Raw genomic sequence first — 15,788 nt, 5'->3', positions numbered from 1 at the left:
CGTATTCTATTGCTGACCTTCGCTTGGACTGCATTGACGCCTCCGATCTGCTTTCTGCAATTGCTTTGTCCTATGTCTCTCCTTAACATCCCTTAACTGCATATTGCAGTTGAATGCAACGGTCCTCTGGTGGCTGTCATCTGTTTGCTTTATTCCTTCGTTAATTTCTTATCATATTCGTCTCCGATTTCATCATTGCAAGTATTTTTATCCATTCGTCAAATATTATAATAAATAATAATTGAGTCAGAAAATTGATTACATTCAAATGTAAAGCTCCCAGCACAGGACACATTCTCACAACTTCTTCAATTTAAAAATGGATGTAAACCTAATTTAAGCAGCCCATCTTTCACATTAATTACCTCCAAAATATTTATTCCTATCACTTACGGAGTTTTCTGTTCCAATTTTCACTCTCTTTCTCGAACACAGTCCCTCCAGCCTTTCTTCCTCTTCCTTTCATCTCACGAAAGTGACAATCAGTTGCCGATCCGGTTGTTTGATCACCGGGAAAATTGATTTCGATCAATCTGGAGCACATCCACCGTAAAGATCGTCAGTTTCTCAACCTATTTCCACTCACATCAGCCACGAACGTGGCGCGGGTTCGTGCAGTTTTATCGAGCCCAACACCAACAGGAGGTGGGGTCTAAAACTAAGCCAAAGAAAATACTGCAAATCATGCCAGTGATGACGACAGTGCAGTCGATCAATGTGCCGGGATCGTTCGGTACGCTTTGTCTTGTTCATGTTGGTGGTGCTTGTTTTTTTTTTCTCCATTTTCGCGCAAACCATCACCATGCTGAGTTTGATGAACAATCGTACGAATCTTGATCCCGCCGATTTGGATCGCCATAGTTGCATAATACATGCGTTCATGTTTGAGGTTATTTTACCCCACGTGTAGCCACCCCGCCCGTTGATGGACTTTCTTTATGGTTTATTTTCCATTCGACCCGTCAGCATACTCGCGAAAAACAGTCGGTAAAGCGCAGCGCACTATTCGCCAAAGTGCTAGTACCAGTAGCGATTGTTGTTGCGCACCGAGACGCGCATAAAGCCTTGCCAGCATCGCCAACATTAAAATCGTGCACTGTTGCGAAGCATCGTGTGCAAAATGGTCCGTGTGGCTTCGAAGCAGTGGTTGCATTATTAATTATATTAAACAAACTAAACTACTGCTAAAACCCTTACCACACCCGTGCTGGCTGGGATCTGCTGCTGCTGGTGTGATGCGTACGAATAATCGATCCAGTTTCGGTAAATTAGCATGGTTTCAAGCGTACGGAACATGGTGTCAACACGGCCGCATTACGTCGCCGATGCCGATGCCAATAATAGGGAATCGTTGTGAAAATCGTTACGACCATTTTTTCCATTACGGAGAAAGGCAAAAAACAGACACGGTGGATGTGATTGATTTTCAATTTACAGTTTCTGTTTAGCAGAAATTGTTTTGTCGGATTTGGTCATTGACGATGGGATCTATAATGCTTCAATTTCAAAGTTAAATGAGACAAGATTAGGGTGATAGTTGAAATATTTTCTAGCATTAGGTGTAATTACTGCCGATACGATCTACTCAAAGATGATGAACTTAAAGAAGACCAAGTACTTGAATATTTATCAGATTTCTAGTTAAATGGACTTCTTTCTTTGTTGATCTGCTATTTCTGGTTTGCGTGAATTGATCTCACTCATTCCTGGATAAACACACCGGCTTCCAAGGGGAACTTTTTTGAAGGGATTCAACTCGGTCACCGTATCATCAATTCAAGTGAAATGTAATATGTGGTAAGTGGAATGATACACTGTCCTGATATGGTTAAAATAGGACAAGTAAACCCTGAAACGGCAAAACGATACCCAAATAGCTTCAAAGATAAAAATAAGAAGGTTTTTCTTAGATTTACTCGGTCTCTTTTTGAAAAGTACTGTTCATCTCCAACAAAAAAAAAAAACGAGCTATCAACCGATTTTCAAATGTAACGGAAATTCAATTTTAAAAAAACATTTAAATTTGGCATCATTCAAACTTTGTTCAAACTTCTATTCGGATAATCCGTGCTACTCGAAGAATCGTGTTGACAGCACACGGATAATCGACAGGGCGCCCAAACAATTCAAAGCGTTTGTGTATGTTTTTGTCCCAACATCAAAATTAGCATTACGCTTTCGATTTTTAGTTTGAATCTGTGTTTTTACTGTACTATGTGCATCGCATCGCTTCCGAATCCCAAGGATAATGTCTACCGTAAAGCAAAGCACACGCATCACAGCAGAATCGGCACAAGTGCATCCACCAACTAAAGATACCTGCCGGAAGTTGCAACACATCAAGCCGAAGCTACGCAACATTACCAATACGTTCAGAATGTCCACCGGCGACGATTCGTTCTCGGGTTGCGATTCGCCTGCAAAAAAGCAGAAAAAAGATAATCCATCCCACTCGAAAGCTCGGAGCCCGCCACCCAATCCGGAGATGGTAGCGTTTGATAAGTTGCGGTTCGTGCTGGGCCGTCACTATTTCGATGTGTGTCAACGTTTGGCACTGGATTATGTGCCCCGGTGCGTGCGGAATATCACGGAATGTGCTCAACGGCACGCGAGTAAGCGTAGTCCGCGTACGAAATGTGTGAGCCTGCTGCGGCAAATGAACACACACGACCAGCTGCGGGAGTACCGGCCGGATCAGTTTATCGTGTTCCTGAACCAAGCCATTATGCGCCGAGAGTTTATCGATTCCGAACTGTTTGTAGCTGGTCTGCAGCTAATGCTAACGTTTAACCGTCCATCCGAAGAGCTACAGGTTGAGTATGGTGCCGGAGAAATAGTGGCCGGGGTGGGGGAAGCACTCGAAAAGTGTCTGGAACATTTTCCACCCTGTCGTTGGGATTTACGATCCGCCTATCAGCGCATCGTGCTCGGTCAGCTGGAAGCGCAGTGTTTTGGGAAGTGTGATGAACGGGAAGGCCTGTTCCGTAATGTGCTGCATCTGATTGAACATTACATCGAAACAGAACAGGAGAAGGTAGAATATACTTCGAGAACGGGAAAACCATCAACAGGTGGCAAAAGATCGGAAGACGATGAGTTTTATGCGTACAACTATAACTCCTGGATGTTGACAAACAGACTTTGCTACGATTTCAATAGACTGTCCCGGGAGGAACGCTTCCATCGGTTGTTTGGGGTACTGAAGATATTGGTCAAGCTGCTCGAGATGGATTTCGCCATGTGGATTCTTCGGTAAGAATGTGATAAAAACTGCGAATTTATTCACGCTTTCCTAACGTCTTTCCGACTTTACTTCAGCAATCCAACCAAAACGCATCAGAATCTACGTAATCCATCACGCGGTCCGCTGGTGGCGCAGCTTTTCTGGAACGGTGACCATGGAAGTATGAATCTGTGCATCAAGAAGCTTTTCCAAATGTTTATCAACGTGAACGCGTTACATTACCCTGAAGACGACATCGCTGTAGTATCGGTATGTGGATGTGAATGTCCATTTTATTGAGCAACAACTAACACTAAAGATGACAATACGGCACTGGACCGTCATAATTAATTATAAATAACTAACACTAAATTTCTCTCCCCAGAGGCTCTTGAGCATCGTAACGGTGGCGATGAATCTGAGCGAGTTCCAGCACAACGATGGACAGATCCAGTATCCATGTGTGAAGGACAACAGTCTTCACTACGCCCGGCAATTCTGGAAAACGTTAGAATCGTCCGGATACTTCAGCATTCCTCTATGTGTCGCCACGATACATAATCTACGGTCACCATTCTTACGTCTTCGCCTTTCGGAGCATTTGTTGCAAAAGTTCCATCGCAATATCAAACTCTCCAACGTGCGCAGCTTCTTTCAGCTACTGCTAAACCGTTCCTGGTTGGACTGGTCAAAGAATGAACCGAGTGATGGTACCGAACAATCATCGTCTTCCAACATTTATCCAGTGCTCAACCCACATCCAACCCGGCTGAAAGTGTGCGATATTAACCAGAAACAATACCTTGACCTGTTGCTTACCGGTCTTCGGGCGTACTGTGATATGCATCAGCTACCGGCCTACTTCCGCGAGATTATGGTACAACCAACACCGGAAGCATCATCTTCCACAGAGCAACCAGCTTCATCCAAAGAATGTCCACAAGAAGCACGCATTGTACCGCCCACCGTACCCGACGAACGGATGATATTCCAGGGCATCACAATGAGTGGCGAGATCGTGCTGGAATACCGTGACGATATTAAGTACCTGCTGCTAATCGAACAACAGCTGAAAAAGCTCGAATCGTCGGAAGACCGAATACTGTTTCAGGGCTGGGTGTGCTTCCTTTCGGAAGTAGACCCATCAGTGACTACCCCTATGCTTTAACTTGGTAGTTATGTTTCAGTACGCACTTTTTTTATTAGCATGTTAATAATTTATACGAGCGATAATACGCGATAATACGAGGATAATATTAGAAAGTTTTTGAAGAAGAAACCAATAAAATGCAACTTAGGCGGGTAATAAGTCGATCGTGTTAATTTCTTCATCCGAATCATCGTCAAATGTGAGATTTTTGCGTACGCCGGTGCGTGGTCGCTCTTGTGGTGGTCCTAGGGGATCCGCATACCCATAACCGGTGTGCGGTGTAAAGTTGTTGCTGTATTCGGGCGATACATCAGCACTTTTCGATGGTAGTCCGGCCGATGAGTGGGCAGAACCTGTGCCCGTCCCAGGCACATATCCTTCATGACCGGCTGATCGTACGCTGTAATCTCCGCTGGACATACGCGAACCTGGTAGGAATAATGGATAGGTTTAGTTTTCTGGCCCCGTGGGATAACCTCAGACAACTCACTGCCAGAATTCGTTGGTCTCCCATTGCCAATTCGCTGACGGACTTCCTTCTGCTTCTCGAGCTTCTGCAGTTCACCGCTGTACCGCTCGTACAGCTCCCCATTGCCTTGCGACTGGGCCAAGTGCATCAGCGCCCTCAAACAATCCGTATTCTCCGGATAGATCTCATGTATCATACGGAACAGTGCCATCGATCGTTGCTGATTGCCGATCCGCCGATAGCAACCAGCAATCCGCAGCAAATAGTACGGATCGAGCGGATTGCGAAGGACCGCCTTCTCGTAGAATCCGATCGCTTTCTCCACCACCTGCAGCTCGATGTAGTGCGAACAAAGCCAGTTCACAACGGTCGCCTCGATCGGATAGATACGGTACGATTCGTGGTGATAGTGATACGCCTGTTGTCGTTCACCATCCGCCTCGTACAGCTCACCAATCTTCTGGATGATACGATTGTCCTGCTGCACCAGACTGAGCAGCTGCAGGTAATACTCCAGAGCCGTTCCGACATCACCGAGCAGATCGTACAAGCTGGCGATCTGATACAGAACCTCCGGATGTTGCTCGTGTCCGAGACTCGAAATGATCTTCCGGAAGTACAACAGCGCACTGTTATGATCGCCGAGCTTCTTGAAGATTAGACCCATATTGTACAGTGCCTCAAACGATGTGGAATCAATATCGAGCGCACTGGTAAACATAAGCTTGGCCGATTCGTAGTCAGTTTTCATGAAAAAGCAAACACCACTATTTATGAAAGCCGCCGGACAGTAGCTGTCAATCTTTTTAGCAGCCTCGGCATAGTTTTCAGCTGCGGCAACATCCTTTTTCTGGAATTGAATAAAATGTTTAACTACTTCAACAAAACCGGTCATTTTCTCTAACCATTCACTTACCAGTATGTAGATAAAGCTCAAATTAATGGCAGCATTAATTGCGATGTTCGATTCTTTCTTCTCGAAGTACTTCAGCGTATCGATTGCCTGCTGGAAGTCGTCTTGCTTCAAGTATATAACCGCCTTCTTAAGCTCCAGATCGGTGGCCAACGACGAGAAGTAAGAATTCTTAATCGTTTCCACACACCAACTGTATCCATCATTAAAGTAATCGTCAATGATAGTCGATATTAGGTTTGCCGAGATGAGGATGTTCTTCTCGGCCAAATGACGCAGTTTGCGCTCATAGCTGTGCAGTTCGTCCGATTTGATCAGCTCGTTAATGTACTCATACGAAGGATTTGACTGAAAAGCAACGGAAAATAAGTTGATATTTAAACACAATTCGCCATTAAAAGGAAATTCGCTTACATTCGCTTGAAACACTTTCTCCTCCTCGTTGTAGTCAATCTGAATGTCCAGCAGTAGCTGAAACGCATGCTTTATCTTTTCCACATCACCCAACGCATAATAGCACAGGATCAAGTGCAGTCCCGTCTTGAGATCACCTTTTTCCGACATGATAAACTCAAAGCTTGTTGCTGCATCCGAATACTGACCCATCCGGATAAACAGGATGCCTATATTGTGTGTAATCTTAAGCCGCAGCTCCTTCTGATTTCCCGGCACCTGGTCCAACGCCATCCGGTACATCTTGATCGCTTTCGTGTACAAACCCAGCTGAAAGTAAATGTTGCCCATGTTGATCTTTAGCCGATTTACATTGGGAAACATTTTATTCTTCGTCATCAGCGTGTACGTGTTGAGGGCCTCTATGTACATCTCGTTCTTTGCGTAAACGTTGGCCAAATTAAACAGTACAAAGAACGTCAGGTCAAAGTTGTGCGTATAGGTGCCCCCATCCTGATCACGCATCCTTAGCAACGTACGATCGAGCGAAGATGCTTCCTTCGCCTTTGCCAAACTTGTCGCCATGTCCGGTTTGGATCCGGTGCTGGCCACGATCGATTCTTCCAGCAGCGAGTAAATTTTTGTTTCGAGATTTTTATACCGCTGTTCGGGAGTTTCTTCCTTCTTGTTTTCCATCACCACGATCTTTTTGGCGGCCTGGTTCAGTGGATCAAACAGTTTGGAATTATGGGATGAGTAGCCGACCGGTCGGATCGCGGTGGATGGTCTTGCCATTGCGGTAGCCGGTTCTGCCGAACCGATTTTGTCACCGTTCCAGAAGAACTTTGGTGTAGTTGCTTTTTTCCCGTAGCTGGATGTACGGACCGCATTCTGAAAGGCTTGATCCTCCTTGGCGTCGTAGTTGAAGAGTTTGTTCGTAACCCCACTGAATCCACCGTAAATGTCGTCTTCAAAATTGGAACCCATTTAGTTCAACAAACACGAATCCAACCAAAAATCACTTTCTAATCTGTTTGATGAGAAAAATGTGTAGTTTTCTTCGGGGATTATTTGTTGATTGGTAGCGCGTCTCCATGGCAACGGAATTTTGTAAGGTCGGTAGAATTAATTGGTGCGAGCGTGCTCTTTTAAGTTATTTATCTTTTAAATAATGATTAAAATGGATTAACAAACAATCGATTCGTCATAAAAAAATATTTTAGTCTGGAAACATAAAGGAAAGCATTGTACAAGCAGGTTTAACTCCCATTAAGATTACAAAAAAGCAGTATAAATTTTAAATTTGACAACAATCGGCTGTATTGATCATGAATGTCAAAATCATATCGCAGTGTGCGTTGGTACGCTTGGAACAGCTCTACTGGCGGTGTAGGTGTTTTCCACTGTAAATACAAAATCATGCTTGCACGTGTGTGCGTGTAATGTATATGCTGTACCACACCGCCTTCAAAACACAGGCGCACAAGCACTTCGCTTTACTTCGCTCTAGGCAGGAGTGAGCAGGAAGAACAGTTTATGCTGCTCCTCGGTACGCGTGTGTGTGTGTGCGTGTCTGCAGGTAAAGTGTCAAATCCGCGCAGCATATTTTGCGTATGGCTCGTAGTTGAAACGGGGAATTGTATTAATCGACAACGATTCCTTCGCACGCGCGCCTGTTGTTTCGATCGAACCGTCAAACGGGACGCACATCGTTCGATATTCGCCACCACAGAAGAACGTCGTCGGTCCGGTGAACGGTGTATTACCTCACGAAGCGTATAGTGTTTATTTATCAAACGTGTTATCGACTGTTCTCCTTGTGTCGCCGTGCGTTCTTTATCGTGCTGCAACGACGGCGGTAGTGTGCTCATTGTTATTGTCCAATTGCAGCATTGTTTGCTGTGGTTAGTGCCCGTCGTGTTTACTGGAGACAAAAATACATTGCGGCAATTCAAAACAACCTAAAACAAGCGGCCATTCGTGATTGACAGATTTATGTGGTGGTGGGTGTGTGAGGGTGCCGCGAATTGTCCACAAGTTCCCGCCAGACAGCCATTTCCAGGTTCGTGCTGGTGCTAAATGGAAGGTCGTTTGTTTGTGAAATTTGTGGTTTGGTAGTTGCCGCCTGCCGGCCATGTCCCGTGCAAATAGCACAGTCTGTATCGTTCACTAAACTAAGCCTAGCGTTTGATGATAAATTCCTGCACACAGTCAATCACTGTACCCGTTTGCTGGTGTTCCTGTTTGGCCCAGTGCTGCATATCATCATCTATCGAAATTTCGGTGCTGCTCGCATCGTTCATCACTCGAGTGACAGTTGTGTGTGCCGTCATCCGTTCGGTTACGGTGTAGTGGTGTTGGTGGTGGGTATGTTTTTAATTTTTGCACGGAAGCTGTGACAAGGTGGAAGAAGAGCAAAGTGCGCTCAGATGAGCGCACAAGCGTGTGTGTGTGTGCATTGGTTTTGTGTATGAATGATGATCGTTGTGTGAGGAAAAGTAGGAATAGCAGAAAAGTGCTTTAAAATCGAATTAATAATACCGTGTTGATAGTAGAATTGTTCGGGCCGGTTTTATTTTTCCTGTGCTACCCTGAAAGCGAGAGTGTAAACTCCCCTATCGCGTGAGCCGTCAACAGTGCAGGTGAATTGTGTTGGTGTGTGTGCTTGTGTATGCGTTGTTTGTATGCGAGAAAATAGTGCGCGCGTGCAGTATCGCAGTGTGCGTTTCAACGGAGCATCGCGTACGCGACGGTGTAGTGTGGGTAGGTAAACAAAAGCAAAAGCCCCAAAGTTGTCAGCATATCTCGTGCTGCTGCTGCTGCTGCTGCTTTGTTGCCATCCCGCTTACGCGTCGGTGTTGCGTGCGTGTGTGCAAGTGAGAAAGAAGAGCGAAAAGAGTGGTGTGTGGTGCGTGGTGGCCATTGGCCTTTTGCCGCTGTGTGTGGCGCTGTGTGTACGGTCGGTACCGGTTGCGAAGGGGTGAGAAAAACACGCATGCTGACGAACGCCGTTTGTTACGGCGGCCACGAAATTTGACGGCTGTATGTTTATGTAAGTATTTAAGGTCATTTCCGGGCGGCTAGCCGCGAACGCACAACACCAACCGGTGCAGCGCAATGAAAATGATTGTTTTTCGCAAACTTTGCATTGCTACGGTGTGCTGGAAATGGTGAGAAAATGCCGAAGAAAATCTCCCAGGTGTGTTACCCGAACGGTAGAAAAACTAATTCTTCGCGATGGTACTGGTTCGAAGGTGTTTTTTTTTTTGCGTAGGTTTCCATGACGAACTCCTCCACATGGTGTGGAGGTGACCACCTGAACGCCTTCAGGTTTTTGTTGTTGTTTTTCGCATTCACCCGCAGCACTGTCCGCGTAGCTAAAATGGGCCGGTTTTCTATTCCCACTTCATCAGCGCTGCGCTCTGTGTGTTAGCTTTCGTTTGAATGCTTTTCGGGGGTAGAAGCATATCATCAACTCCCCCCTCCCCCTACTCCTCCCCCCAACACACACAAGTAATTCGCCCACGCTCGTACGGGACGCGTCTGTCCGTGGGCCGCGTGTGATGGTCATACCATCGTTACGACGATGTTTCTTATGCCGCGAGTCCTCTGGCTGGAAAGCTGGAAGAGAGGGACTAAACGATTTACCATACCGAGAGGCCAAAGACAACGCTAAATAGAAGATAAGTCCCACTTATCGATCGCGCTTGGAACATCCCTAACTTGGTCCCGTTATGAACCCATAGCTCATTGCCCTCGTCGTACGTTTTCCGCCCATCCTGGCGTACCGGAGAACTGGATTTATGCGGCCAGAAGGGAATACCGCGCGTAATGTGCTGCGGTTTTGTTTGCTGTAAATGATCCCGGCTTTTTTTGTTGTTGTTGTTTTACGTGGTCTGTTTGTTTCCCTTTCCTTTTGATTGACATTGGAGAGCTATTTCCGGTCCGGGGCTTGGTACGTCGTTTGCAGTGCGCAAGCAGAAAAATCCGTTACCGCAATTTGCGTGCATATTTTGGGGCGTTTTTTCTCCTATCTTTTCCCTTACTATTTTAACGTAAACTTGAATGAACATTATGGTTAACGGATTTTAACCTATGTTGCTATTTTTATTTTTGCATAGAAGGAGTGTTTGACTTCATTTTTCGCTGTTTTTTTTTAAAACTATGCACTTTCAATATTGCATTTGCATTCTACAGAAATTAATTTTTTAGCAAATTTGTTTGCCATCATTTGCATTGCTTCGAACTCTATTTTCAATTAAAAAGTTTGAGGTTCTTCGACTGAAAGCGAAACTTTCACCACGCTAATGGAATATTTAAGGGGTTTACAGAGACGTGTAATTCTATTGCAAAAGCTGTGAAAGTTTTGTACTGTAGAGCGAAAGCGCGTGCTCAAATTATTACAATGAAATAATGGAATTCTTTTGAAGTGGTGCCGCAAATTTTAGAATCCCAAGAACTTGTTGGAACTGTGAAATTGTTTCCAAACACACACACACACACACATAAGAGGGCACACACATGTTTTGTTTGATTTGATGGAAATGAAAGGGCTTTCGAAATTCATTTGAACCTTCTGATGGGGGTTAGTTCTTTGATATGGAAAGGTTTTTAGTTTTGCCGTCGTTTGATCCAACGTCAAGGGATGATTTACATGAATTACTTTATATTTAATGCTCCATAGGGGGTCTCTAGGGGATGATTTTATTTCATGTAACAACTGTAATGTGCTAAGTAAGATCCACATCGAATTGTTTACTTTTAATGAAATGCTTTGCCCTTTTCACTGAACAAACGGTTTGCATTGCTTTTCTTTGGTATTACAACCATGAGAGATGTTCGGGCTCCATTGCTGGCTTTCTTGACTCCATTCTACACCTATCAGGATGGTCGTTCTTGCGGACGGGGGAAAGGCGATCCGAACGTTATTCGATGAGCGCATTTGCCCTAGGCCTTTTTGATGCTTTTTGACGTTTTGACGGCTTTAATGCTGCTAGCTTTCAGCACTATCAGGCAATTCCGTTCACCAGGATAAGAATTTGTTTTTTTTGAGCAAAAATTCATAAATTAGAATTGATCAAATTCTCAAAAAAAGCTTTCATAAGCTCCAGGGTCTTCTCATGTCATCGATGCTCTAGAAATGTAAAGAAATGATGTTTGAGGCGTTGTACCTACAGTAATGGACAATAGATTAAGGTCATTTAGGTACCCGTTTTATTTTTTCAATCTGCTGCCTTCGATACTTCTACTAAGTATGATTTACCAAAATTTGATAGAATGTTCATCAGCATCTGAATTCTCTATAGCAATTTATTTTCCGTACATAAGTTCATAAATAATTTAACAAGAATTAAAAACCTGAAAAAAAGTTTTGAAGTATTGAGTATTGAAAAAAGCTAATTTTTTAAAATATTGATGTATTTAAATATTTAAATAATTTTTAAATAAACAAGTAAAAAAGGGATGCCCAAAACTATAAAGAATTTATTATTTGATTTTTAGAATTGACGAACGGTCTTATTTTACGGTCATATTCTAATCCGATTCTGTCATATCTTAATCCGAAAGGCAAAACAAGACACAATTAAGATTCTATTTGAAAATTTTTCCTCAACCTTGCATTGCCGGGATAAGGCAAAAAACAGGGAGGAAATTCCCTGGAAATCTAGTTTATAAAAACAGTCAATAGATGCGGTGTTAACAAGAAGGCGCAAGCCGTCATACTTAAAATAATTAAAAATAAAAATTTATCCTTCGACAGAAAAATTTCCTTAAAATTTTATTTATATTTTAGCATTACGGCTTACCAACGCATTGTTATTTCTTATTTCTTAAAATGTTTAACTTGATACTTAATAGTAAAACTTCATTTAGCAAAAAAAAAAAAATAAAAATAAAATAAACTAAGTCGATTCATTGAAAATTGTCTTCAAAATTTCATGTTTACGTTACGTACAATAGCAGGTGTTCTTAATATATTGTCCATCGCTGTATATCACAAAAACATTTCTATCTAAAATCATCATAGTCACGCAGTAATGAGTAACGCATTTATTTCATAAAACTGCTGCTGATTAGAGCTTCTAATCAGTATGATAAAAGCTTCGGAAATATTTGTAAACTATCAGGTTACACATTTTACAGTCACAGATAATTAATTTGTATTAAAACAACACAAGCTGGGTGGGCTGCTCGCAGTAAACGGCCACGCCACTTAATGCAGCATAAAATTAAGTTTATTTGTGACAGTTTATGGTGCATTGAGTGTTCTATTGACGATAACACTGAGTTGTATAAGTTATTCAACTCCACATACGGCTCCATGCACGGCTGGAAACGTGCCATTTATTACTCATTGCACTTTGTTTGTTTATTTACACTTTACGTAGCTCGCTACTTGGCGCTTAGTTGCAAAGTTTCATCTTAAATCAGCAATCTCTTTCTCGCCCTCCTTTGCTTATCACTTGTTTTCGGTCCTGTAATAGGTCCCGTATTGACTACGACTTTTGTTTGCGAAAAACAAAGTTGTGCCCTGTTCAGCTTCTGCTTAGCTATCGAAGACATCGACCTGTGTGGGGCGTTTAAATACAGTATTGGACAAAACATGTGCAACTCGATCAGGTAGCAGTATCGTGCATCTAAGCGTTTTCCAGCTGGTCGACGTACACGGCAAACCCCATCGCTTCCAAAGATCTTCGACTCATCACAGAATAGAACCGTCCGAAACAGATAACTGCATATCCATTCGCACATTGAACGAAGATCTGAAAGGATACTGTTTTATGCTTCGTACGATCATAGTGCCCTCTCTTGGTGTGGTGTGGACCGCGGTCTTCCACCTCTAATGTCCACATAAATCTTTCCGGTGGCACGAAATTTCGAGCACAGTCTAGCCGCGTTCCATTTTTTCACCTCAAACATGTCACAAATTGTTTGGGGAAACAAATTGTTTTTCCAAAACATTTTTTCCACATTCCACTCTTGGAATCATCGATAATTTTCTTTCTTAGTTTCACTCCAAGGCTGTCAGGTGTCATTTTGGTGTCTCGTAACAAAAATATAAAGAAAGCGTCAGTACTGTCCTTCCTCAATAATTATTAACGTGTATTTACCTTGTAATGTTACAATAATGCGCAAAGAACACTTTTTTCAACAAACGAATCTTTTTTGAACGCAAAGAAGCTAGAAGTTGCAGTTGTTTTGACCAGCACAAAATGATTCTTGTTCATCAAACACTCGCTGTGATCTGTAAATTTATCAGCTGATTGCTGCAATAAACATGTAGCAAACATCTAGACTGCTGAACCGTCAACTGCAGTAAGTGTCCCGCTTTTACTATTTCAAAAAATTGAAATTTGCTAATCCTTTTTATGATTGCTCTGTTTGAGTTGCACTTGTTTTGTCCAATACTGTATGTTGCTGCTTTGACGTAACTATGCGGTTTTTTTTATTCATAAAGGACGGTCAGGCAGTATTGCTAACTGAGCGGTTCGTTCACTTCATTCTGGCCGGTGAAGAATTATTTGTGCAGGCGTATGAAACGAAAAATCGAAATAAACCGCGCAACATCACGTCCCTCTGCTGAACGAATTACTGACGAGAAAATAGAGTACTTTTTTCTTGCGAATTTCGGAAAGGTTTGTTGTTGATTGTAATTTTATTATTGCGTGCGCTTAAAAGCTGTGTTCCTGTGCCGGCTTATAATTCACCGGAAACAGCACCAAAAGTAGCACTCAAGTATTCAAATTCAAAGATTTGTTTCTTTTTTGGTTGGTTTTCCTAAAAAAAATGTTGAGATTCTTTGCAAAAAGTGTAGGTGGATTTGAGGTTATTGTAAAAATAAGTAAGGAATGGAAAAAAATCCCCAACCGGTGATGGAGAATTTTTTTTTTTACTATCGCGTGGGGATTCAATTGCTGGATTAATCTGCTAGAGAGAGGTCAAAAAAGTTGGGCGAAAAATCTGCCCCTTAAATCCTATTATTCCATTCCGAAAAGTTGGTCTATGGTCAGCAAAATTTAGGACATGTTGCGGGTTGTTGATGCTGCTGTGGGGTCATCTCGAACGAAAACAAGACACTTGTTTTAGGTATTGTTTTGCTTCACCGAACAAGATGGGTGGCTTGTTTCGCGCACTCGAGAGAAGCAGAGCAAATTAGATTTTGTGTCTGTAAACAGTGGACGGAATTCAAATTGGTCTTTGCTCTTTAGTTCATCGATATTTGTACCCTGATCGTGTAATCGCAGAACGGACAGTTTCAACCGTTCATCATTTCCAAATCACGTACTACAATGACCATTATCCAGATGTGATTGTTGTGTAGCGTTTGCCAAGTATAATTTGCATATATTGAGCATGAATCAATAAATTAGTGAAACGTGATCAATATTGGCTAATAAAGCAGTGTGGGACCGGATAAGCCAATGGACGAAGCAAAACAACTTCATCGTTGAACGCGTGTATGTCTATTAGAATTGTGCTTCCGATGTATTAAGTCCTAAGTTTAAGATTTGATGTTGAAATTGCTTGTTATTTGAAAAGCGTGCGTCGGTATTTGATGCAATTTTTGTTGAGAAATTGTGTGAAATGTTTTGACTAACATCTCGATGTTATCCCAGCAATAAGCGGTTTCACAACATTAATTGCGTTTTTCAACTACAATTCACCCGTGCTATCTGCTCTAATAGCAACTAGTAACGCCACCAGTTGCATTCCTTTCCACCACACACAAGCACGCACGCACATGCGGACAGTTTTCGTTTCACCCAGTAAACTCGGCGCACCACATCAATCCATTGCCTTATGCTGGTTAAAATTCGATAAAAATAGATTTGTTTGCTTCTCGATGTGTTTGCCTGGGTAGCGTCTGCACCTCGCGATTGTGCGAAGATGTTGAACATGCGAATTTCCCGCCCAAAGTAGCAACGCTACGAGACGCCCGCTGCGTGTTCGCGGGTTGTTCGTGAATCGGAACTTTGATTTGATGTCTGTTTTATCACACTACTGACGGTTTATTGTGGGAACAGTCGATACACTGTTTACCGTGTGTGTGTGTGTGTGTGGGGTGGGTGGTGACGGCCACCATAAGCAAGCCAACAATGACGCATACGATAACGCGAAGGAAGGCGCAAAAATATTTTACCGAGTTGTGTGTGTGTGTGTGTGTGTGGAAAATGTTACACGCGTAGGTTAGCAAATATCTTTCGCTGCTAGCAGTGAATGTGTTTATGTCTGACTGAAGCAGCATTTGAAATTGGCTTTGTTTTGTAAGGTATGTCTGTTGGCATGTTTGCGTTTATTCGGTTAGAGAAAAATGTGTTCAGTTGAAATTGTTACGAAATAAAATATGATGAAATTAAATGTAATAGTTGAACATTTTTGGAACATGTATTGACAAAGTTGGTGGTTAATGTACCGTACTATGATTTATAGGATTGACTAGTCAAGGCCCGTTAGATCCTACCTTTGTGGCCGCAAACTCTTTGAGAGGCTTTTTGTACTTTGAGATGCACTTAAAACTTAAACCTTGTTATTTCATTAGCAGCCTTGTCGTATTGTTAATAACTAAAAATAGGAAAGTTTAACATTTTCATTGTTTGAAATACATTTTCTTCTACGAAATTGCCTTGAAATGGCACCT

General features: G+C 42.7%; 3 protein-coding genes across 3 annotated transcripts in view; 1 reads left to right on the top strand and 2 right to left on the bottom strand.

Annotated features, from left to right (window-relative positions):
* LOC126561303 (nuclear pore membrane glycoprotein 210) overlaps positions 1–15,788 on the bottom strand; it is a 359,207-nt gene that overhangs the window by 179,766 nt on the left and 163,653 nt on the right. The window lies entirely within an intron of this gene.
* LOC126560855 (uncharacterized) lies at positions 2,249–4,391 on the top strand. Its single transcript, XM_050216803.1, has 3 exons — positions 2,249–3,252; positions 3,319–3,493; positions 3,609–4,391. Exons 1-3 carry the CDS (start codon positions 2,249–2,251, stop codon positions 4,389–4,391), a joined length of 1,962 nt encoding a protein of 653 aa, XP_050072760.1.
* Positions 4,518–7,135, bottom strand: LOC126563571 (intraflagellar transport protein 88 homolog). Its single transcript, XM_050220216.1, has 4 exons — positions 6,170–7,135; positions 5,759–6,103; positions 4,864–5,692; positions 4,518–4,801 (listed from the first exon to the last, which is right to left on the bottom strand). The coding sequence occupies exons 1-4, from the start codon at positions 7,133–7,135 to the stop codon at positions 4,518–4,520; spliced, it is 2,424 nt and encodes an 807-aa protein (XP_050076173.1).

Source organism: Anopheles maculipalpis, chromosome 3RL, assembly GCF_943734695.1.
Source record: "Anopheles maculipalpis chromosome 3RL, idAnoMacuDA_375_x, whole genome shotgun sequence".
Taxonomy (NCBI): Eukaryota; Metazoa; Arthropoda; class Insecta; order Diptera; family Culicidae; genus Anopheles; species Anopheles maculipalpis.
Note: the sequence above shows the minus strand (reverse complement) of the source record. Positions and strands in the feature narration are given on the sequence as shown.